This window comes from Euphorbia lathyris, chromosome 5, assembly GCF_963576675.1.
Source record: "Euphorbia lathyris chromosome 5, ddEupLath1.1, whole genome shotgun sequence".
Lineage (NCBI taxonomy): Eukaryota > Viridiplantae > Streptophyta > Magnoliopsida > Malpighiales > Euphorbiaceae > Euphorbia > Euphorbia lathyris.
Genome location: NC_088914.1, coordinates 80,287,267 through 80,313,462, shown reverse-complemented (window position 1 = coordinate 80,313,462; position 26,196 = coordinate 80,287,267). Strand labels below are relative to the sequence as shown.

Genomic DNA, 26,196 nt, shown 5'->3' with positions numbered 1-26,196 from the left:
TGAAACGCTAAAGCACTTCGAACTCTAAGCTTCGGGAGAGGGAGGGGGACATCTGATACCAGACTACTATATAAAGAGCACACATGGACCAATGAGATAGCTTTGTTCATAAGAATAACTGCTCGAGAAGTGGGCTAATCAAATAGTGTCTTAAAGGATACACATACCCTGCCCTTATTTCTCGTCAGAATCAGCGGAGCAACACGTGCCATTGGAAATAACCGCAATTGACTTATCCTTTAAGGGACCGTCACATGGTAATCTGGTAAAATCTAGGACACCGCCTAAATCTATTATAAATATCGGATACAATACTCAAAGAATATTCTCTCGTTAGTTCTCTCAGCTCACCTGAATTCATATACTTTTCAGTATTTTTCATTAACTTAAATATTGAAACGGAATCCCGACTCATTCTTTAACCAGTTTTCTATCTTATTTCAGTAACCATGCATCCAACAAGTTGAATTTAGAAATCAATACATCACTTTATATGTTGCTTGGATTTTTTTTTTTTTTTTGTCTACAAAAATTTAAATAACTAGAAAGTTTATTTAGTTTATTTGTTACATTTTTATGATTTTGGATAGGGAAGTATTGTTCTTGAGTTGGAGTTGTTTGAAATATTTATTGCTTGCAAGTTACAACATTCCAAACTGAACCATCTATCTAAGTCGTCACCACCAAAACAAAGTTAAAATCAGTAAGCCACAAAGCAAATCAGAAGAAAAACTCTCGATTCTCGAAGCAATATCTGAATGGCTCGTGTGGTTTCAAGCCCCTTTGCCCTCCATAGATTCCGCCCTTATTTTCAAGCTTCTCAACCTCCTCCTCCTCTCTTCAAACCCTCTTCCCCCTCCCTTAATAAGCTTCGTAAATTCCCTACTCTAATAGCTTGCCAAACAGATCCCAATCCCACTGAAACCTCCACACCACTGGTAACCTTCTTTATTTTCTCAAATCCCTCTTTCAATTTCCAACTTAAGCATCCTAACTTTGTCCAATTAAATGCAGGAAAAAGTGATTGATGAGCCTGCTTCAGATTCAACTTCTGGATTGCCTGAATTTCCTAACAAGAATGTCAATCAGCAAGTAGCATTGGTTTCTGTGCTTGCCGCACTCGGTCTTTTCTTATCTTCTCGGCTGGATTTTGGGGTTTCTTTGAAGGACCTCTCCGCTGCTGCTCTACCTTACGAAGAGGTAGGTTTCCATATATTCCTTAAGTTGCTATTCTTAAGGTACAAATTTTCCGCAAACGTGCGAAATAATACAATTTTTTACCCCCTAACTTTTCCAAAGCAACATAAATTTACTCCTATTTGATGGAAATTTGAATGGACTAGTTTGATAGTTATTCTTGTTTGACTGCCATGGATAAACTGCTTAGTTTTGTGGATTTCGGGGTTGTGTCTAACTAAACATTTTAGACATTTGTCTGTGATTAATTTATATGTGGCTGAGTTAGTTGTTAATATTTTAGAAGGTTGTTTGTAACAGTGTTAATAACACATTAAACATAACTGATGTTTGGAAGGTCGTATGTAACAATTAAATAATGGTCAAACTGGTACAATCAAATAGTTCATTAAATTGATCTTGCTTGGATTTATATAATGTCGTAGCTTAGGGTAATATATGCATTTTTCCAAAAAAGATAACGGTAAATTTGGATCTTTTCGCTAAAGAAAAATAAAGAATTGGCCCTTTGTGCAGGCACTCTCCAATGGGAAGCCAACTGTTGTTGAGTTCTATGCAGATTGGTGTGAAGTATGTCGAGAATTAGCCCCAGATGTCTACAAAGTTGAACAGCAATTCAAGTAACAATCTTCAAGTTTTCTCTTTCTGCATCATTGTTATGTTATCCTGATTTCACTTATTAGGTATATTTATTTGATCTAGGGATCGTGTTAATTTTGTTATGCTGAATGTTGATAACACAAAGTGGGAACAAGAGCTTGATGAGTTTGGTGTTGAGGGTATTCCACACTTTGCATTCTTGGACAAAAAGGGGAATGAAGAGGGTAATGTAGTTGGTAGATTTCCTAGGAAATACTTTCTTGAGAATGTCGATGCTCTTGCACGCGGGGAAGCAAGTGTTCCTCATGCTCGTGTTGTTGGACAATATTCAAGTGCCGAGGCCAGGAAGGTGCATCAAGTTGCTGATCCTAGAAGTCATGGATAGATGATATCTTCTGTTTGAAAAATGACCCAACAGATGTATAGTCCTTTGAAGTACAAGTCCAAGGTAATTCATAGCCCCCATATTTTCTGTTGTTATCACATTCTATTATTTGGTGAAAATTATTTAGCATTATAAGAATTGAGATGCAATATTAATATATTATCCTCTTTTCCTGTGAACCTGAGAAACCTCCTTTGGCAGGCTTAAGATTCGCTAAAATAGTCTTAGTTTATCGAAATTGTCTTAGGGGTAGCTTTGCACAAGTTCGTAGATTGCTCATTTCATAACTTGGTAGTGTTTATACATAATCTGAATGGTGGATACTGATACCATGGCACATTAGCATGTGATTGCAGTTTATTACTCAAATTGATATCAGAAATCAAGTTATTGCCTTCACTGTCAATGATGGTAACCTTTTTGTGAAACCATTGCCTGTTTTTGGTCTTTAGTCTCAGTGGAATGCTGTTGACCTTCCATTTGCAGGATATTGACACGTTTGTTGTAAAAACCCAAACTATTTCCAATTTTGTATTTTGTATTTCTCCTGAAAATATTTTCAGAGTAAGGGCATTTTTTTTTTGTCCAAAACGCCTGTTTGATAGGTTGTGCATCTGTCAGTTATGTTGGTGGATTGCACAAATCCAAAACCGTCCGCCTATTACATAGGCGGATGGGTTTTGGAATTAGTGGAGGCCTATTTAAAAAATTAGAAAAATAAATTACCAATTCCAAAACCCATCCGCCTATGCAAAGGCGGATGAGTTTTGGATTTGAACAATGGCAGATGTACTTCTCTGCCTATCAATTAGGTGTTTTGTGACAAAAAAATGTCCAACTCGGGAAATATTTTCCAAAGAAACACAAAAGGGAAACAGTTTGAGTTTTTTCCACAAACATGTCAATATCCCTCCATTTGCAGTTATTGCAAATACGGCAGCTTCTCGAATGATTATGTCTTGTTGGATTGTCCGGGTCAATGTGAGACAGTTTGCAACATGCAGATAGGAAATGTTCTGTTTTTTTTTTAATGAGACATGTCTATATTTCAGGTCCTAATCTTGTTGATCTCTTACCTGCAGGTTGATTATAATGTCAAATATAACTTCCTAATATTGTTCATTTACCTAGAAGCAGCCATTTCCTTTCACAAGCTTAAACATTATGTACAGGTTAGGTTTGCTTCTAAATTGTAGAATTTCTTTCTGGGAATCATTCTACTTATTGTATAACCTTCAAAATGTTCTAATATATAAGAGGATTCTCGAGCTGAATTGTAAATTTCACTCAAACTTTTGCATCCATGGCCTGCTCGTACAATTTATAGAATCCACTATACCAAGTAGAGAAAATAAAGGATAATACATGCATAATTATTAAAGGCATATGGTGCACTCAGCTCCAAGGGGGTCTTGGAGCTTTGGCGCAAGCATGCGCCTGGGTGACACAAGGGGCACGGTCGGGCGCACAAAGGTCCTACCTGTCGTCGCGTTGGCGACAGCACACTCCTTTGGGGTGCTAAGGCGTTTGACCTAGTGCTTTTGTGCGCCTCGAGCCTTAGGCGCGCATTTATCAACTATGCATGCTTCTGCTCTAGAAATTTCATGGGGAAAAGGGCTTTTTAAGAGGAACATACCAATTGCCAAGATGAGTCACGAGTATGTAGGTAATAATTTGCTGATTACCTTGCTATAATTTTATTTTTAGTATCAACTGACCACGGTGCTTTTCGCACGATTCATGACTTGGCAAATGAATTTTTTCGGTCACTGTTAGATCTAGGTTTATTAGAATCATAGATTGGAGATTAAAAATCATCTTTAAGGCTTAGATTTAACCACCAGGTGGTCACCTTGACCAATGTTAATTGGTGGGCACAAATTTCATCTTGTCTTATTTCACATTACCCCCATTTCTACGTCCATAGTTGGTAAAGGCACTAGGCGTCCTCGAGCGTAGGCGTATGCCTAATAAACAGAAGGCGCAAAAAATGAAAAAAATAATAATCTAATTATCAATATTTGATATTAATGTCACTAATACTTTATTAAGTAGTTAAGCCACAAGTTATGATGAACTAAAAAACACAGTTATAATCACAAGTTAGAGGTTTAACTGGATCTTTCGTGAAAAATAATACTTTTATTTTTATTTAACCTTCCAAAATAGTAAAAAAATATGCTACTAACAATAGTATTATTTAATACCAATTTATAATATATATTTTGAGATATCAAATTAATAAATTAAAATATCTATAATAAAAAGTTCATTTTGAAAACAATGGGACTTTAATTTTTCATTGTGTTTCTAAGCAATTTTAATCCACTTTATTTTGAGAGCAAATACTTTCATAAATTTAATATGAAGTTCATGAACTTTTATGCCCGATTTTAAGTTTCAAACCATAAATAAGTGCTAATCTCCTCAAATTGAACTGCGATGCTGCATTCTCCACCCGAACCAACATACATGGAGCTCGATTCTTAGTTCGAGACTGGTGCAAATTTTCATTAAATGCAAGATATGTTTCCTATAAAAAAAATAAAAATCATGAAGTTCTTTGCTATAAATAGAAATGTGGAATCCTTCAATCATGTACAGAACTTTTGCTATAAATAAAAGTCATAAAACTTTTCCAATTTCAAGTTCTTGAATCTTGCTATAAAAAATGGCTTCTACAACTTCTTTTTTAACATATTGCAAAAAAATATTTGGAAAGAAAGGTCAAAAGTGTAAATTACATATCTGTATGAGTAATTTTAAATAAAAAAAAAAACTTTAATATACCTCCATTTATATGCACAGATAATATATGAAGCCATGCCGAAAAATTATTTATTTTCTTTTCTTCTTATGACTGAACTGCATTGCCCAACAAACTATTTGTTGAAGGTGAGCTCTGCTCACTTAACCAAGGATCTTGGACAGAAACAGGTGAAGTATCCTTCACTGTCTCTAGTGAAGTTACACAATCTGCTGTCCGTTGCGGAACAAGCACTCTCCGGCTCGCTTTTTTAATCGAGCCGACGCCTGACGACTTCTCGCTTCTATTGTCCGGTGATGAGCAAGGGGAACCTGTGGGTGAATCTATGTACATGTTTGGAACCCATGCACTAAGCCTGATGTGCTCTAGCTCTTCCGCGACTTCCGTCATAGAAGGCCTCATGTCTCGGTGAAATGCGAGGCACCTAAAAGCAAGTTCTGCTACGTTATGTATTGATGACAATGTCCAAGCGTCTCTATGTTGTTCGATGTATGGATCTATTATCTCGTCAACACAGCCCCTTCCAATCCTATCGATTGCAAGAGCAGCTAAGTTTACCTCGCTGTGAGGACGAGCAAAATCGACGACTTTTTGTGCAGTTATGATCTCTACAAGAACTACTCCGAAACTGTAAACGTCACTTTTGTCGGAAAGATGGAAGTATTGATGGTATTGAGGATCGAGATAGCCTGGAGTCCCTTGCGGGGCTGTTGAAATATGAGACGACTCGGTCATTCCAAGTCTAGAAAGACCGAAGTCAGCTACCTTCGACTTATAGCTGTAATCCAAGAGGATATTACTCGATTTGATGTCTCGGTGATAAATCGGTGGATTCATAGCGGAATGGAGATAGGCAATAGCATTGGCAGTTTCAGCAGCAATCGTGAGCCGAATTGTCCACGGAAGGGCTTTGCCCCTCTCTCTTTGTAGATGTTGGCATAAGGTTCCATTGGGCATAAATTCGTACACGAGGATCGGTTCACCCTCCTCTATGCAACAACCTAAGAGACGAACCAGATTCGGGTGGCTTACCGAGGAAAGAAGCTTAATTTCATTCATGACTTGATCAATGCTATCAGTATCTCTATGTCGGATCTTTTTAATGGCAACCCATTCATCACTGTAAAGTTTTCCTGCATAAACCGTGCCGTAAGCTCCAATACCTAGCCTTTGTTTATCTGAGAAACCATTAGTGGCTCTCTCTATTTCTCTGTATGGATAAAAGGGAACACTCGAGTTGCCAGCGGCTTCACATAGAAGTCGCTTCGCGCTCAGCGTGTTTCGCAAAGAAGTAGACCTCCGACGAATAAAGTAACAAAGGGAGGCCAGGCCAGCCATTAGAGCAGCTCCAGCAAGAATCCCTGTAATAAGATCAATGCAGAAATTTCAGGAACGGGTTTCGAATCCCCCAAGAAGACGAACTCACAGGTGCTAATTCATAGGTTACCTCCAACAAGAACACCAATTCGCGTAGTTCCACCGCATTGGCCATTAATATACTTCGAGGGATTGCAACCAGAGACTGATTAACACGAAAATCAAAGAAAAAGTATCAGCCGAAATGTCTATCCGAAAAATACTTCTCTAAGTTACAAACATTTTAGATACAGAATAATACCAAATCAGATATCAGAATTCAAACATATGTCTATAAAAGGAGCATTCATTGCTCAAGGTAAGAACACCAGATTAATAACACTAATCTCTCTGTCTCTCTTAAGTTATTGCATTCCCCTCTCTAGAACGTTTGCTAACTAAACCATCAAAGTGCAGCACAAACGCCGGTCACCGGCTCTGTCTAAACGCTTTCTCTTGGAGGTCAATATCAAGGAAGTGGGACCCCATAGGAAGACAATCATCCTATTGCCCCCTTTCATTGACATCAATGCTTAAAACTAGGGGTGTCAATTATCGAGTCAGTGTCGTGTTCATTTTGTGTCAATTATCGAGTTGATGTCAAATGAGTCAAAACTAACCTGATCCAACCCAACCCAAAAGTATTTGTGTCAACCTAATTGGGTCAGTATCGATTCTGTGTCGTGTTTTCGACTCTCGTGTAATTATTTCATTATGTATCTATGTTAACGGTGACATTTAAAAATTTGGGAGGGTATATTAATACTTCTAAATATTTTATGTCATATCTGGATTAGCTGGTTAACCATGATTTTCCAAAAATCTGCTGATATCATATTGGATACAAGTCACATGTAATTTTACTATCTCCATTAAGGATGATGTGTAAAATGGGAGGTTCAAGTCGTGTTAACCCAAACCCAACTCAAAAATTTGCGTGTCAACCCAAAAATGACACTTTACCTACTAAGTTAAACGGAAACACTACAATTACGTGTCAATTTCATGTCTGTGTAGTAATTTTGACACCCCTGCTTAAAACTAGTACTGCAGTGTATGAAATCTGAAATGATAGGGGTTGTATTTCCTTAAGATGAATGAATATTAAAGGATTTTTGTGGTAAAAAAATTCATACTAATAGACAAAATGACATTGAATAAAATGCCAAGGAACGACAGTTGTATTGAATAATAGATTTTTGTAGAACAAAAAGTCAAAAACAGAATGCACAATAATACACTACTGGAATAGGATGCTGCAATCACGGCAGGTATGTGTCTGAACCACTCCAAAATGACTTTTATGCATATTTTTAAGTAAAAAATATTTACAATTTCAACTGATTTTTTCACATCTCGTTCTAAAGTGGACGGATGCAATGACTCAATCAGTGAAACAAGGGAATATACCTTATTAGGAAATGATCGGTGTAAAAGAAACAAATATATACTATTGTCATATTTTCATTGATAAGGTCCAATAGACAGAGTATGCGAGGAAACTTGCCAAGTTGCCAATAGAATATTAATTAGACTAATTTACTTTTAATATTTCTCTCCTAAAATCTACTTTCTAAGCAAAAAATCTCTTTGTCCTTGAATATTATATCTTAATTAAAATTATTTTTTTATTAATATTAAATATCCCTTATACTATAAGGGATTGTTTCTAATTCTAACCAAAGACTTTATATTGTTTGAACAAAAGAAAAATCAAATAATCACTAAGTTTTCCATTTAATTATAATCTAGTAGAGACAAAAACTAGTGATTAAAGCCTAACAAAATTTTTGTTTACATATAAAAAGACAAAAAATGTTTAATTAGGAGTCCATTAAAATCCATAGTCGTGAGTCTAATTTTCAAATATAATGACTTTGGACCGACTAAAATAACTCGGTTCAAATGTATTTTCTGCCAATTTAATAGGTACTCCCTTCCCTTGGTCAAAGGTCAATCCTCCACCGTCAGATTAAATATTAATCTTATTCATGAACTAACAACCATATGAAATTGTGACAAATATCATTCTAGATTTTTTTTTTTTCCATTCTAGATTCAATCCTTAATCTTTTATATTCCAAGATACTAAAATATTTTTGGTACATTATGCTTTTGAATATAAAAATCAGTTACTAGAAAATTATTCCTCTTATCTGTATTCTAAATTTATATTTTTAATATTTTAACAGTTTAAAAATATTTTTCAAGTATTTGATTTATGAAGTTCAAAATTATTATTTTTTCATTTATTTATAAAAATTGTAAAACTTTATTTTAAGCTATAAAAATATAATTATGAACTGACTATGGTAAGAACATCGTTATCTTTCTCAAATAAATACAATTTTTTTTTTTTTGACGAAATAAATACAATTTTCTTAAAATTGAATTAGGCATGTATATTTAACTAGTTTATGTGACAAAAAATAATAGTAATAATAAAGAATCTAATATGTTCGACATAAAAGATTAAATCAGAATCATTAGACTCCTCCGGATGCTTTTTTATCATCATCAAATTGCTCTTTCCATTAAATTAAGAAGGTAACATAAAAATAAAAATTAAATATCGAAAAAATAAATACTGAATTTCAGTGTTAATATTGTATATTGGTAATATTGTAATGATGTAATTATTTAATAATACTAAAAATAAATATAAAATTTTAAAATAATAGTGGATAATGTTTAAATATTTTGACTTATTTAAGTAATTTTAAGTAACTAATGTAAGTAAGAAGTGGCTCGTAAGGATGATGAATACCACAAAATGGAGAGTAAATTAAGCTTATTAGCAATATGAGGATTCAATATATATAGATACGTTGTAAAATCTTAAGGTCCAAAGTATTAGATCCGGACTAAGGATTCGGACTAAAACAGACAATATTTTTTGTAGTATAAGCCAGTATGTTACCGTTAAAAAAAACAAATATTAGACTCTTAAATTAATCAAGTACTTAATAAACTAATGATTCTGGGGTCGAATTCTAACTTATGTAAAAAGACAGTATTTTTCACACGGACCTTGATGACCACGTGAATTTGATCATTCACCTAAAAATCAAGGGTATCTATTTACTAAATGATTTTTTTTTAATTTATTAATCTGGGTTTTTTTTTTTTTGAAGAATATTAATCTGGGTTTTAAGTTGATATTTTGTTTCTATTAAAGTAAACAAATTTTGGGTTGAATTAATACTTTTCTCCCATCCACTCCATGATTCACACTGGTCAACAAAACATTTTGTAAAAAGTCAAGTTAAATTAAATTAATCAAACTTAAAAAAAAAAATCAAGCAGGCCGAGTTGACTCACCTGTCCGGCAACCTTCCCCATGTTTGAACCCATCTCCGGTGAACCCATCATTACACAAGCACCGATACCCAGTCGTCCCATTACCGAGACTAACATTCTTGCAACTCCCATTCCGATGACAACTACTCCCATTAGCTTCACAACTCCCATTCAGCCACCACTCCAACTCAACTCGCTCGAACTCAAGCGAAAACCCTGGGCTACTACTACTGTTAGCCACCACAAACGAAGAGAACACAAACTTACACTGAGTTGACTCCAAATCGGAGTAACTCAGTATATCCATTTCCGATTTCTCCATGGAATAGCAACTTATGTTATCGCTTTTAGCATCACAGCTCTCAACCGGAAACTGATCAGTGATTCTGCTTGTGGGTATAAGACAACTGCTCCAAGGACTGCTGCAATTTTGCAAAAGCAACCCATTTCCCCACGCCGGAGAATATCCCCGGCCGACGGAGAAAAGAGGCTCAATTGATTCCAGAGAACGGTTGCATTCAGATGGGAGAGATACGAATAACCCATTTGGGGTTATGTTTTGAACCTTTAATTCACCGATTTTGAAGTCTCCGGTGAGCTCGTCGCATTTCAATTCGATTCCACAATCAGATGAAAACCCAAATGGGTATTGAACCCATTTGATTGAATTGTCTTTCCCGCAAGATCTCTGGCAATGATTCGATGAATTATGATGATGATTGTGAGATTGAGATTGAGCTCTAGTTGATGAAAACACCAAAATTATAGCGATAAAAACCAGTCCCAATTTGGGGGTTTCTTGAAGAATCATTGTTTGGGATGAAAGATGAAATATTTTGTGTTGGGAAATGGATTAGATAAGAGAAAAGGTAATTAAAAGCTCAGGTTTTTGTGGTGCGGTTGGATAGCCATCTGAAACGAATAAATGCTTCATAGAACAGAGATTTCATTAATGGTAAAGTTAAGATCTTTAGGAAGTGAGAAAAGGGTTAATTTGGGGGTTGGTAGGTCAAGAATTTATGAGCTCTTTTACCTTCAGGAATTTTCTTCAATGGTGTTGTAGTTGCTTTGCAATTTCTAAATCTTGGTATCACATTAAAAACTTGTTCAGTTCAATCAAAATTTCTGATTTCTATCAAAGTATGAGAAGTATAATGAGCAAAATGAAAAACTATACTAAGAGAAAAAGGCAATCCAAATTTGCAATGGGGTTCCACTCAAAGATAATACTATAAAATTATACGTCCAAATAGTATGACCAAAACACCCTTCGTTGTGAAGTCAGTCCACCAAGAAGAATGAAATATACATATATTTAGCCACCCTAACAAGTGGTGTGATGATGGTCTCATAATTCGAAGGGTAAATTATAAAATTGGGTAAAATGGCGCAACCATTTATATATTTAACTCATTTACTCAATCTATTACATATCTAGACTTTATTTTTGTGACTTTTCAAAAATACCCTTTATATATATATAATACTTAGAAATTTCTTAGTCTTTTTTCTTTCTCCTTCCGTCTGACTTCGCGTATATGACTCTTACTTCGCAAATTCGCAATATGCTAATTAGCAGAATCGATTTTACTTCGTAAATTCACAATATGCTAATTAGCAGAATCGATTTTACTTCGCAAATTCGCAATATGCTAATTAGCAGAATCGATTTTACTTCGCAAATTCGCAATATGCTAATTAGCAGAATCGATTTTACTTCGCAAATTCGCAATATGCTAAGCATATGGAAACATCAAATCGTTCATTAATGCCGATATATCCTTCAGAATATCAGCATTTCTATCGACTGAATCAGCTGAAAACTCACAAAAGGCTGAAGCTAGAACTATGCCGGATTGGTGAGCGATAATGGAGCGGCGGTTACGTTCACTTTCGTCACTCCATTTCTTAATCCTTTGCAGCAGAGAAAGGCATTCAGATTTATCCAAAACCTTCACTGAGGAATCAAGCTTTTGAAGGAGATTAGTGATTTCAACCGACGAGATCGGAATTCTCGGAGTAGGAATATGTTCGACGCCGGAGTTCTATTCTCGACGCACCAATCTTGAATCAATTTCCGGAGAGAATGGTTAGGGATTTGATCGAAACTTGTGAGGATCTAATTAGTTACAGGACAAGTGAAATTCCCGTCTTGAAGCCATGATTCAATGCTTTCTCGATCGTAAGTGATTTCAGAAGACAATGGGATGATGAAAGATTAGGGTATTTTGGGAAAGTCATAAAAATAAAGTCTAGATATGTAATAAGTTGAGTAAATGACTTAAATATATAAATGGACCTCCCATTTTACCCAATTTTGTAATTTACCCTAATTCTAATCATATCCAAGGCGGAAGTTAGTGTTTACGATAGTCTCTCGTGATTTATGGATATTTTATATAAAAATTTAAGATTCGTATACAATTTTCGTAAGCAGACATTTCTTATAATGCCTCAGCAAAAGATATGTTAACGTTGGGCTTTATGAAAATGTCTAGAAATTTTAAATATTTGTGATTAAGCTTTTCATATCTCAACCTTTGAAAAAAAGATTTTCGATAGGAAAGGCTTAACTTAATCACTTACATTTTTTTTTTGTTGGAAAAGGAATTTGATTTTTAACATCGGAATCAGAGGTGCTTACCTATTTCGGTTCCTTACTTACCTTCGGAGGTGAGGCATTTTGTTTCTTAGTTGGAATTCGTGGTTCCACCTCCTTAACACTCTGTAAAGTGATTACTTGAGTTGATTCCATGTGATTTATCTTGAGGTTCTTCTCTATAGTGCTTGGGAGAGAATCTTGGGGTCGCTCTTGCCTTTCATGGCTCATTTGAGCCATTTGATTGCCTAAATCCTACAAAATACTTCATTGTTAGCAAGTCTAGTGAACATATCCTTGATAATATCCAGATTCAGAAAGGATATCATCAACCGTCAGCAAATAGACAAATACATGGAAGACAGAAAACATGAAGAATCTATAATAGGGCGAGCGAATCTACATGAGAAGATTCGTCTACATAAGTCTTAGCACGTTAGAATTGCTATCTTAAGGGATACGTCAAAGATATGTATATCCAGATTCGTGTGAATGATTATCTAAAGGATTCGTCGTGAGACGATGAAAAGAAAGACAGATGTACACTGTCACGTCAGTATACCTCCTACGTAGTTATGCAGAATCCCAAAAGAAGTCGTTATTCCTTCTAGAAGAATAACGACAATTAATAGGAATAATAGCAATTAAGGGAAATAATGGAGAAACGACCCAATTAAGTCCCATTACGACAAGTACGTCACAAAAAGGACCCTTAGGACATATTTACAAGTAAGTTAACAACACTTTTCTAAACACTTTTCAATATCTATTTATTCTCTAATGCTATACTGGCTTTTGAAGGAAAATAGATAAACCTAGGCGCAACGGAAATATATATATATATTTTTTTATCTATTTCCCTTTCCTAAGGTCTGTTAATCGTTATTTCATATAAAAATGGATTAAACAAGTGTACCTTTTCTGAAGATCAATCTACCGTTGCAAACGAAGTGTCCACAATTTCTTACCGTATTTCACGAACAATGAAAACAGCAGAAAAGAAAACGGTTAGTAATCAACCAATGAATAGCAATCTAAATTGATTGCCTCTAAAGGAACTGCCACGAGATCAAAGAGAGATTAAACGAAAGAGTAATTAAGACGAGATGAAGTCGGAAGAATTCTTAGCCTCCAATATTGTGTTGGCCGAAATACATATGGGAGGGGGACTATTTATAGTCTCCTCAATTCCTAACCCTAGTTGTATTTGATTTAATTAATCAATTAGAATCCATCTCAGAATATGATTACTAATTAGATAAATAAATAAATACCTATCATTATCTTTATTTATATCCTAATATAAATAGATAATGATCCTAATCCGATTTCAAGTCCCATGTGCGACCCATTCGGCTATTACCGCTGCTAGCCGTTTTTTATTTATTGGAATTAATTCAACCTTATTAATTTCAACTAAATATATAACATAATGAATTCGAGGACTGTTACTAGCAGAACCGTAGACATTCCCCTGGAGTGATAAGAAGTCAGGTTGATACTAACGTTTACCTTTTTGTATTAGGTCCAGTATAATTCGATCCTTCATCACCTATATTACTAGACGAATCTGTAACCATGGAATATATCAAGTTACATATATTACGACGTCTGTTTTACTTGTCCAGGTAGAATTAACTTTGAATAGATAGGTTAAGTGAAATCTCTATTTTTACTCTTAACCCCACCACATTGCAAGGATTTCCAGTTAATTCTCCACAAGAGGCTATGGATATATGTCATATCTATAAGGAGTGACGAATACTCACTCTAACATTAACTATCATGTAATTACTTTATATGATACCCAACACCTGCCTCACACACCCTAGAGTCCCCTCTATAGTGGATCGTGCTTGAACAGAGTTTAAGCACCACATTCCGTGATCCAAAATCACTAATTAATGTTTATTTGAGTATGAGGATTACTTATACTTACTAATACCATTTGAGATGAACATGTGACATTCAGATAAATCCATCCATCATGTTATCTCAAGTCGGGTCCCCAACTCTAATGAACTCCTTCATTGGATCCATGTAACTATCTAGATATCTCCATATCTAAAACTTGTGAGATCAGCTCTCTACGCACAACAGAAGACATTATTACGTGCAAGTCTCAACAGTAATGTGTTAATCCCATAAACATATTACTTGACTTGGGGTTGTTTTAAGTTTATTGGTTTATTATAAAGTTTAGTCTCACTTCATACTTGTATGAACACTTTATGATCACTTAAATAAACTTGAGATTTCTTTTATTTAACTTAATTAGTCTCATAAAAAATTAATGCCTTTATATAGTTTAAACTTACTATATCTTATAAAACAAACGATAATGAACAAATAGTTTACAAATAGTTTATATCCTACAACAATCGTCTATAGGACACTATGTAACACCCTGATCCAATACCATGTAGATATTGTCCGCTCTGGCCCAATTCCAACACATTGGGCCTCACGGCTTTAAAACGCGTCTTCATGTATTGGATTCACATCTTACTAATAAGCCCCAATCACTCTCTCTCCATTTCCGATGTGGGATTCAGTTCATTCCTGCCCCCATCGCCATCCCTTAGGGCCGCTCCTTGCTCAGGCCTTCTTACCCCGGTGCCACCCACTCCGGACCGGGTCGTTACACACTAACTCCCCACAACTTTATCATTGGAGTACCCACGACCAAACTCAATTGCATCTCCCAATGAAGGAATACTTATCAACAAAGGGAAGTGATGTTATCAATTCTTAAGTAAAGAAATTAATGATTCATCTTGCGTATTATAAGACGATTGATAGCTTTGGCCTCATTGGAGGTGTGGGGATTGTATTAGTCCTTGCTCTTGTTCTCATTGATGAACCTAGATGGAGGTTTCAACACGTTTTGGTTGTTTCCATACAAGGATTCCATTGTCTGGTCTCCATCCGTTATTATTATTATCATGGCAATAAGAACTAGAGTAAGAGTTGTAGTTGGAGTTGTATCTTTAATTTTCTCCCACAAAACTTACATTTTCGGCATCATATGCAAATGGGATTTCGGCTTAACACTCACTCCCATGGTGTTCATAAATCACCACCACAATAACTACGTGAGAATAAATATCAGTTAACATAACATGGTATCAAAGAAGAAATGCTCCTCCTAATGTGTCTGTTACACATTCTTTAGTTACCAACGGTAACTAAGTAAGTGAGAATAAATACCAGTTAACAATTGAAGCCAACTTTAATCGGTTATATAAGTTATAAACAAAGGTCTAACTTACCCCCAAAAGATACATTAAGGATGGGTATTGCCTCATGTATAGCTTTCCAACTTAGCAACTTGTTGTATTTAACTCTCTCTCCACATACTCAATTGATTTGAACCGTGAAGCAAAATATCAGCGGTGAACTCACATTTAGCTCACTTTGTTAAGCAATTTGGGATATTTAGTACTTCCTTTCGTTCGATTCATTTGAAACGCGAAGCCAATATCAACGAAGGCCAATAACCTTAATACAAAATAAGTAAAAGATTAACTCACCATAAAATATATCTTAGAAGATGATGAGAATCACTTTACACATATAAAGAGCCATAATGTGGATTATTTAACATAAGTGTTTATTAATTGGGGTGAATCTTTTTTTTTTTTTATCAATTTGGGAGATGTGAATTGGATATATGAATAAAAAAGGAGAGTAGGCTACCACCATTGTTGATAAATATGTGGACCATAATATACTAATATTCCTAATGCTTTTAGATTAAAGATTGTTTCTTCATATTGTATTTATAGGAATTGGATGGGTTCAAAGGGGAAAGGAGCACCTATTCCTTTTGGCTTTCTTCCTTCCATTGAAGTAACTTATAAGAAATACTAATTAAAACAATTAATTATAGAAAAGTAAAAAAAGTCAACTAAATCAAATAATTCTTTTTTTCTTTCTTTCTTATATTGATTTATTAGAAAGTCAAATATTTAAATCCATTCTAAATCATTTCCTTTGTACAGTTTATGTGAATATGAATTTCTTTTTCTTATTTCATTTTTATTTACGATAAAGTTTTGTGATTTACAATTAAATGTACTAAGCATTGTATTAAGGCTACAATGAATTTCTTCCAACCTGATGACATTGTTGAAATAGGTAAGATCAACATTAGCTTTCGCCTCCCACCAGATAGGTTGTATTGGAGTCTTACGAATTCCGAAACATTCTCTGTCAAAAGCTGTTACCACCTCGCTGAGAACGCCCGGATCTCAGACAATAGCTCATCGTCGGGCACTTCCCTGGATCGCCCAATATATAAGAAGCTCTGGGCCCTGAACCTTCCCCTTAAAATCAAGCATTTCCTGTGGCGGATGGTGCGGAATAAACTTCCTACCGGGGCAACTCTTTCTCAACGCGGAATGACAGCAGAACCAAGATACCCTTGCTGCAACTTTGGACACGAAGATCTGCAGCACTGTTTCATCGCCTGTCGTTTCTCTAAAGACGTTTGGCGCAAAGTCCCTGTACAGATCCGAGTCGACAAAACAGGTATAATTAACCCACTAACTTGGTTGAGTTTCTGTTTCAGCAATCTCCGACGCGAGGAAACCGAACTGGTGGTGGTAGTTGCATGGTGGCTCTGGTATAGACGGAATATTTGGCGGCATGATCAAGTCTGGATTCCGGATGAGACGCTCATAACAAAAGCTAAAAACTTCCTTGCAGATTGGCATCAATCCAGCACACAGAGAGGGGATAACTTGTCCGTATGCAGTGGCGCTCCTGAGCAATCCCTTATCCCTAAGAAATCTTGGTGTCGCTGATGCGCCTCACGGTAATCGCGCCGCAAGGCTCACTAAGGGATAAGTGTACCCCGTCGTTATCAAGTAATAAAATTCTGGAAAAGTCCAGGTATCGTCCACAGGATTTATTTCTGCAAGTATCAAGCTACTTGGTCTCAGGTGTTATCTAGGCTCTGGGGGTTTTGAGTTTGATTTGTTTAAGTTAATCTACTCTTAGTTGAATTATACTACTCCTAGCTAAGTTATCTAATTCTAACTAAGTTATTCTACGCCTAATTAAATTACTCTACCCCTAATTAAGTTAAACTACTCCTAGGTGATCTTTTACCAATGTAATTATCCGAAGGAACATGAAGGGATACGATGATAATGAAAATAGATTGTTTAGACAACGGAATTAAAACCTAATCTAAGTCACTTGTGTCCGAGGCGATTAACCCTACCTATCCTCCTGAGGTCCCTAGTTCGTGATTCCCTTGTAAGGCTGAAATTAGCTCTAAGGCTCAGCAATTTGGGCTTAATCTTCTATAGGGTCGTCAATCCTATAGGCACTGACTAGGTCAGATTCAGCTTGCAATATGTGTCAACTTAATTTTGGGATTATCGAATGAGTTAAACCAATTAGACAAAGCGTAAGACAAAAATTAAAGCAATAAAACAATTGAATAAACAAAACTATAATATATATCAAAGATGAAAAGTATTGTCACGAAGATACAATGAGCCTAGGATTCATAGCATGGATCAGAGGCTAGACAGAATATAAAAGAAGAAAAATCCCTTTCAGGGAACCTGTCTACCAATGCAGACGTCTTCCTAGGACTTAAGGATGGAGCTTGAGCAATCCTCGGTGAGCGAAGCTTCGGAGGTGTCTTCAATGGAGGTTTGAAGGATATGGAGGAGGTGGAGAGGATTTCTCAAGGTGAAAGCTAAGAAAATTACAAAGATAAAAGATATCTAATTTACAATGGAAAAGTTCTATTTATAGATGTGGCTTGGGCCCCCTTTTTGACCTATTTCGTGTCCTTATGCAGGTAGGAAGTAGTGGGACCGGTCGTGGAGTAGTGGGGGCAAAATCGAGATTTTTGACCAATTCCCGCAGGTCAGCTCGCCGAGCAGGGCGCGCTGCTCGGCGAGCTGGCCTAAAAAGGCCAGTCCGACGAGCGGTTTTGCCCTGCACGCTTCCGCACGGTTGCTCGATGTCCCATGATGTAACTTTCGCCCGAACTTATCCCTGCGCATGCATGAAAACTCCAAATAGCATTAGTCTCAAGGCTAAATTGACCCGTCAATCGCTCATTTTGAGTAAACGCTCCGTTTGGTGCGACTTTTGGCGGATCAATTCGCTATAAAAGATAACGGAATTATAACATACATGCCATTTTGGCCATAATTGCCTAAAATGATCAGAAAACGAGCCCAAACAATGAAAAGTTAATAAAACATTTCCAATTTCTAACTAACTCACACAAAAGCATATAAATGCGAGAATTGATCGCTTATTCACGAAATAACACTAAAAACCGTCCTAAAACCGTACCCAAAGATAGGGGTTTTTGACCCCTATCAAACCTCCTCGCACTTAAAACTTTACTTGTCCCCAAGTAAACTAAAAAACTAAACCCGCAATCACAAGCAAGCTAGAAAACCTCCTGGTTTGACTAGGTGCTTGACACAATTTCGAGCATCTGTAATTACATGCATTCGGAAATACAAAGTAGAGACACGATATCCAAAAGCCGCATTTCAATTATCACAGGCCATATGTTTAAGAAAAAGGACACATGTTCAATTAAACGAGCTTAAGGGGATAGCTAAGTAAAACACATCACCATAGGTAGTTCACTCAATTCACACAATTTTGGTGGCTAAAGTGTTTACTCTCGGCTTATGTTCTTGCTTAGGATTACGTTGATTTTGCACGTTCATCCGAGTTCCTCTACTATGCTATATGACTCCGATGATATCAAAAACAGCCTCGAATTGGGGTTGTAATGTGGTTAGAGGGTTAAGGATACAACAAGGGTTAGGAGTTCTAGCGCTAGAAAAAACGAAGTTTTAAAATGGCTTTAGCAAATTGTGAAGTGATTGAGCTTTTTATTTTTATTATTATTATTTTCTTTTTTTTTCTGAGACGTTCTAATTTTAGAACTGGGGAATAGAGTTCTCCCTCTTTTGTTCGTCTCTTTTTCTTTTCCTTTTCTGTTTTTCTCCCCCTTTTTTTTCTTTTGGGTAGTGATGCTCAGTCACTTCTTAGCCTTTTGGCTTGCTACTATGGTGCCATAAACAAGGATAAAGCGCTAGAAGAAAATAAAGGCTTGATACGGGCTTTGTAAAAACTCGAGTCAAGCAACAAACCAAGTGGTGGTTTGCAAGAATATGGGTTAGAACGAAAGAAAAATCTATAAACTACAAAAATACAGGCTCAAAGGGGCTTCCTAGAGTAGATGAAAAAGAGAAAATAAGGTAAAGAAAAGGTTAATTCTAATGAAGCGGATTCATCGTTTAACATCTCAAATCAACGCATGTAGGTTCAACTCAGTATTAGGTGCAAAATCTGTAATCTTTCCACAAGTCAAAGCATTCACACAAAAATGTCAAGAAAAAGAGCTTTTTGATGTTCGCTCTTGGGCTCAAATTCAACTCACAGTTCTTGGGTTTCAATTTTGTGCTTACTAGTTCTCCCCCAAACTCAAGTTTAATATCACATGCCTTCAATTCTTAAGTTATCTACCTAAATAATGACTTTGGCATTTCTTCAAAAGTAGGGTCTAAATGCAAACTTTAGCTCATGCTTTTACAGATACAAGGATTGTGTCCTACACCTAAACTAGTTGTCATGCAATCTTAGATTCGGTTCCCAGCCCTTAAAGACAAATAACGAAGTTTAGATTCGAAGGAGGTTCACGGTTTTAGGTCCTAAACATGCGAAAACATAAATAAAACCTGAAAACGCTAAACTAAACTAGACACGACGCAACAAAAATTTTAAAAATATACAATTTTTGTAAGTTTGTCTACCCCTTCTCCTCACACTAAAAATGTGCAATAAGTTCCAACATTGCATATAAAGCACTAAGCGCATGTGAAAGAAGTTAGGGTGGAGAAGACAACTTACTGATCGGCCGGGGGGGTGGCCACGGCATGTTGTAGCGCTCACAGTAGTCTGCCGCTACATATTCAAGACCTGTGAGCCTCCGGTCCATGTTCTGCTCAAAGTTAGTGAACCGTTGGTCCATTTGTTGAACAGTGTTAAAGGTCCGAAGGTTAAGGTCTCTCATTTCTGCCATCATGGTGTTGATGGTTTGGAATTGGGCCTCCGTCCCCAGCTCTTGGTGTTCCGTTTGGTCACCTGCTGCTGCAGCTTCTTCCCCCTCAGGTTCGTCTTGCTCTCTTTCTCTTTGTTGTGGTGGGTTTCTTGCTCGTTTCCGTGCTCTTCCGCTTGAGCTTGCTCCTCCAGATGGGTCCCTATTTAAAACTGCATGAAAAGTAGATCTTCCCAAAAATTTGGAGTCAAGCAAAGTAGGGTAAAAACCATCTTCCTTAATTTCCAAATCTTTGAATTGGCTACTAAGGAAGTTGGTTACCAAATATCCAAGACCAATCGACCCACGTTTCCTACTTGTTTGGCTTTGAAAGCCTTCAAAGATGGCTTTGACATTATCAACGGGTTTATGATTGACCACACACCACAGTATGAGCAATTCTGTGCTCGAGACCTTATTGCTCTCGTTTTTGCCTAGCAAGTTGTGTGCTACAAACTTGTGTATAAGGTTTATCATTGGGTCTCGAAGAGAGACAGGGCTAGCAGTGTGGGAGTCATAATCTGATGACCCTGTTAATTGGAGCCAAGCCTCAGACAATGTCACGGGTTCCTCAAAACCCGAGACTACCCCTGGTGAGTTACGGACTCCCATCAAAGCTGCTATCGTAGTATCACTGAGACGATAAGGTGTACCGTTCAGTCTGAATGAGTACTTATCAGTTCCTATGGGCCCTTCCTTTCTTAAGGTGGTCAGAAATTCTATGGTGTATTCATAATAGGTTAGGGTCCTTTTTGTGGCTAGTTTATACCACCCCTGGAATTTCAGGATTTCGATGAAATCCTTTTCCCAACCTAAAGATGCTAGACACCTCAGATCAATGACGATTCGTGTGGCAAGGTCTTGCTTAGAAAACTGATCATATAACAGCCCCTCACGCTCATTGACTAATCCAAAAGGAGGATTATACTTAGCTTGCAGGGCATCGTTGAACTCGATGTCAGAATCGGCTTCATTGTCAATCGTGACCTTGGCCTTGCCTTTTCTGCCCATAGTACCTGAGAGATAGACCAAACGGACTAGTTAGAAGAAAATACAACATAAACCCCTAAATAACCAATAAAGAGGTATAAACCATAGTTTAGAAACTTAGGGACCAAAACCATAAGCTTTCAGTCCCTAAGTAATTTACCCGTAATTCCAAATTCGTGCAAAATCAGAGATGCCCAGTGACCAAAATGTGTTAAGAATGTGAAATAGAACCTCATTGGCAAGTTTCCAACTATAAACTGAATGGTTGAATTTTGAGCTAAAAATGGGGATTTTACCCAAATTGAGTAATTTCTCCAAATTTTCACAAATTAAGAACTAAAATCATACCCAAAGCACACATTGATCATAATGTTTAACATATATTGCAAGAAGATCAAGAATTAAAAGCAAATAAGAGATTATTTGAGAAAGAAGAAAAAAAAAACAAAACCTAGGTTTACCTCAAATCTCAAAAATCAACACCCTAAACTAAAATCTAAGCCTAGAAATATGTTAGAAATCAAAAATAGGTAAGAATCCATACCTCGTTTGTTGAATTCGGGTTAGTGTGGTGGATTTGGGGGGTTAGGTTGTGAAAGAAAAAGAAAGAAAGAAGAAGAAGGTAAGAAAGGGGATGAAGAGTCATCCCCTAATATATATATATATATATATATATATATATATATATATATATATATTTAGTTCGGGATTTAAAAATCCCGAACAGCCCCGTGTCGGCCGAGCTGGCTGGCTCGGCCGACCAGCTCGACGAGCAGGGCGTCAGCGCCCAGCTCGCCCGAGCAGGGTGTTGGGGAAATTATTTTTTTTTTTTTTTTTTAGAGTATGGGGTGAAAAACTTGACAATGTAATGACGACAATGAGAATTAAAAAAAATAACAACCAAAATTAACACAAAAGGAAAGGAAAAATTGCAGAAATAATTGTTCAAGTTTTGGATTTAAACCGAGGAGAACCCGATTTCTCCCCCTTACTCAATCCTTTCTCAGGATCTTTGGATTCTTCTCCGTTGTACTCGGGAGAGAACCCTGTGGCCTTTCCTGCCTGTCCCTATTGATCTGGGCTACCTGATTGCTCAGATCTTTGTAGAAAGCTTCATTATTGGTAAGCCTAGCCGAAATCTCTTTCAAAAGAGTAACCACCTCGTCAGATTCCTTAGGAGGTTGCATTGGCCCTTGGTTCTGCTGCTGATATGGGGGCATACCAAGCCCCTGCTCTCTGTGTTCCTGAACAAAACCGCTGGGAGGTCTAAGCACATTCTGATTTGAATTTTCGTAAGATAGGTTCGGGTGCTGAGGCCTCCTATAGTTGTTGTTGTTGTTGTAGGAGTTGTGGTTGTTGGGGTTGTAGTTGTTATAGTTCTGGTTGTATCTCGGTTGCCCCCCAATATAATTGACCATCTCTACCCCATCTCCAGCGAAAGGGCTACCTGCCTGACAGTCCTTTCCATGGTGGTCGCCGCCACAGTGCACACAGGTAGGAGGTTGGCTGAATTTAGCCAACAGGACTTCCATCTTCCTACTCAAATCCGCAACACCCGGATTTTGTTCTTGTTCTTCCACAGCAAACACCCACTGCCTTGTGGGCCCAGCGAGTTTCTCCTCTTGCCACTGCACACTCTTCCTAGCTAGCTCATTAATCATGTCATACGCCTCTGTTGCTGTTTTTCTGAACAAATCTCCACCTGCTGCGTAGTCTACAATAGCTCTATTAGTGGGTGTCAATCCGTGATAGAAGACGCTCACCAATTGATGTTTGGGTATGTCATGATGAGGGCACATGCGCATCATTTTTCTGAATCGGGTCCAAGATGTGTGGAGCGCTTCATGCTCGGGTTGGTGGAATGAGGTAATCTCACCCCTGAGTATTGCTGTCTTCGAGGGAGGAAAGTAGTAGGACAAGAATTCCTTCTCCAATCCTGCCTAAGTTGTTGATAACTCGGGGAAAAATCCTTGATCGGAGCATGTCCCTGTGAGGCGCCGTTGGGATCGGCCGGGGACACTCCGATGCCAAAGTCAGTAAGGAAGATCAAGAGAGCAAACTGAATTGACAAAGAGTAAGCGAATGTGTACCTTGATAGCCTAGGGATGTAGGCTATATATAGCTAAGAATTCGTAACCTTCAGCAACTAGAAGGTCTCCATTAATGCTCCATTAATGGCGGTTACTGGTTACCTTTAAGCTGGCGGTTACTGGTTACCTTTAACCTGGCGGTTAGCTAATTGATAGCTCATTAATGGTCTTTATGGCCGAGTCGGCGGTTAGCCGTTACTGTGATGAATCGGGTGAAAGAGGAGATTTGCCTCATAGGTTCGCCAGCGGATCTCACTGAGCTGAACCGTGGAGATCCGCCATCCGGTTCTTCTTGCGGCGTTTTCAAGGTGAATATCCCTTTTGGTCCTTGGGATAATATTCTGTCAGTAAGATGAATATCCCTTTTCGTATTCTTTGATCCGTCAAGGCGTATGTACGCTCTCCTTGAGAGCTATGGCGGGTCTCCGCTACTCGCTCTCATCGGGCGTATCTCGTTATGGCGTATCTCGCCATGGTCCACGTGGCGTGGCATAATGCTAGAGACTCCTTCCTTTTCCTCATTATTTGCATATTCTCCCCTGCATTAATTATCATTAATTCCACATTAATCATGTATAAATATCTCTTTTAGAAGAAATAATGGTTTGCCATTATTTCTATTAATTTTCCCTTATTCCTTATTCAAGAATAATTTGGGTTGTTATCAGAAGCCCCCCCTAAAGGTATAAAAAGCTCTTTAGGGCTGTCTAAATGGTGTTTTATTTTTCTATCTTGGAGGAAAGTGGACCCGCCCTAGATGGGAGATCATATATGGAAATGATGCGCCTTTTGGGGCTTCCTTATGCGGGATCTTATGAACAAGGTCCGCCCTATGTGGGATCATATATGGATATGATGCACTTTTAGGGGCTTTTGCTTCCTGGTGGATAGGTGGCCAACCGTATCTATTGTTATCCTCTAGGGGCTTCTTGAGAGTTATATTTCCTTTAGAAATGGAATAACCCGCCCTTTATGGGATCATTTGTTCCTATGACATAGGATTATGATTCGCCTTTAGGGACTTCTTTTCTTCAGTTCTGCCATATTGAGGAGAATGACCCGCCCTTAGGGATCAGTAAGAATGATCAGCCATTTAGGGACTTTTGTGCATTTTGTGGAGGCGAGACTTTGTTATTTCTATAATGAAGATGAGGATTCATTACTTTGATGAAGACGAGGCTTCATTAATTGGATGAAGACGAGGCTTCATTAATTGGATGAAGACGAAGCTTCATTGATTGGATGAAGATGAGGCTTCATTAATTGGATGAAGACGAGGCTTCATTAATTGGAGATGAAGACGAGGCTTCATTACTTGGAGATGAAGACGAGGCTTCATTACTTGGAGATGAAGACGAGGCTTCATTATTTGGAGATGAAGACGAGGCTTCATTACTTGGAGATGAAGACGAGGCTTCATTACTTGGAGATGAAGACGAGGCTTCATTATTTGGATGAACCCTTTGCTTTCCAGAACTATTTTTACTAATGCATTATATCTTTTAGCAAGTAATTTTCTAGAATCTGGTTTAGGATTTCTCCGGTTGTTTAGGGTAGGTGGCCAGCCGTACCCCAATGTGTGAACCTTTGTGAAGGTTTAGAAGCTGTTCTATTCCTTCTAGAGGAAGTAAAGCTGCCTAGGGGATCAACTTGCTACCTATCTTTGAGGTGAAGCGATCCGCCCGTAGGACTTGTGAACCCTTCTTTGGGAAGGGAGTGAGAGAGTGTAAAGTCCTTGCGTCCAAGGAATGTTTTAACTCTTTCTCGAATGGTGATCATCTAAAGATGGATCCGCCCATGAGAGTGTTTTCCTATCTTTGAGGAGAAAGTTGAGGGTGTAATGATCTCATGTTTGAGACGATTTTAACCCGCTTTTGATGGTGGTCAATCCTTTTCCTGTCTTTGAGGAGAGAGTTGAGCTCATTTGAAAGCTCCCGAGGGTCTGTGCTTCTTATCTTTGTGGAAAGGGGATCCGCCCGTGATGGGATCAATTGTCCTATCTTTGAGGTAATTGATCCGCCTGTGGAACTTTTCATTCGCCAGCCACTGGGCGTATATCAGCACTAAAAGCTAGGCAAATGAATATAAGAAGTATGGCGAGAAAGAATAAATTATAAAATATAGGATACTATAACAGTTTAATGCACATATAAGAATATGTAAAAATACTGATTTTTAGGCCCATGGTTCCGTCTTTTCTGAGCAACTAGAACCGCATCCTCAATGATGTTTAACTTATGAGTAATTACATCTGGGCTTACTCCTGTGGGGATCTCATTCTCCTATGTAAATACGCTTTCAGACTCAATGAGAACTTTTTTAACATCCTCTTTGATCTCAAGTTTTAATCCTTTGGCGATCCGCACCCGCTTTCCATCAGCAATAAGGAGCGTTTCTGTGTCGCCCAAAGCTGTAGTGACAAGTTAATATTTCTCACCTTCGTCCTCTTTGGATTGTGGGCGGATTGATAGTGACGCCGAGTATAAGTCTCTTTAGCCACCTTTTGGTTCCCGCTAATCATTACTCCTCCTTTGCTGGTGAGAATGTACATTGTCAGACGACGGATGGAAATTAGGGCTGCAACCTCTGGCCCTTGGTCTGGATAGTGTGACCTGTCACTCCAATGATGTCAACAATGGTTGTTTCTATTTGGATCAGATCAACCTTTAGTTTGGCGAATGCACCTATGGTGATGACATTGCAAGAACTGCCCGTGTCTACCATTACTCGCTTCATTTCATCTCCCATCCTTCAATTGTCAACGCATCTGTATGTGGAGAGATTACTGGACCTGTTTCTGCAAAAGGAGCAATGGAGGGA

The 26,196-nt window shown here is 37.6% G+C and overlaps 2 protein-coding genes across 2 annotated transcripts; one reads left to right on the top strand and one right to left on the bottom strand.

Moving 5' to 3' along the window:
• Nucleotides 1–646: 646 nt before the first annotated feature.
• LOC136228540 (thioredoxin-like protein HCF164, chloroplastic) lies at nucleotides 647–3,456 on the top strand. The gene is made up of 5 exons (XM_066016963.1): nucleotides 647–938; nucleotides 1,015–1,200; nucleotides 1,714–1,817; nucleotides 1,900–2,245; nucleotides 3,265–3,456. Exons 1-4 carry the CDS (start codon nucleotides 759–761, stop codon nucleotides 2,180–2,182), a joined length of 753 nt encoding a protein of 250 aa, XP_065873035.1. The 5' UTR covers nucleotides 647–758; the 3' UTR covers nucleotides 2,183–2,245; nucleotides 3,265–3,456.
• A 1,309-nt stretch (nucleotides 3,457–4,765) lies between these two features.
• Nucleotides 4,766–10,812, bottom strand: LOC136229353 (wall-associated receptor kinase-like 14). Its single transcript, XM_066018078.1, has 3 exons — nucleotides 9,627–10,812; nucleotides 6,397–6,471; nucleotides 4,766–6,310 (listed from the first exon to the last, which is right to left on the bottom strand). The coding sequence occupies exons 1-3, from the start codon at nucleotides 10,414–10,416 to the stop codon at nucleotides 5,037–5,039; spliced, it is 2,139 nt and encodes a 712-aa protein (XP_065874150.1). The 5' UTR covers nucleotides 10,417–10,812; the 3' UTR covers nucleotides 4,766–5,036.
• Between the last annotated feature and the right edge of the window lie 15,384 nt (nucleotides 10,813–26,196).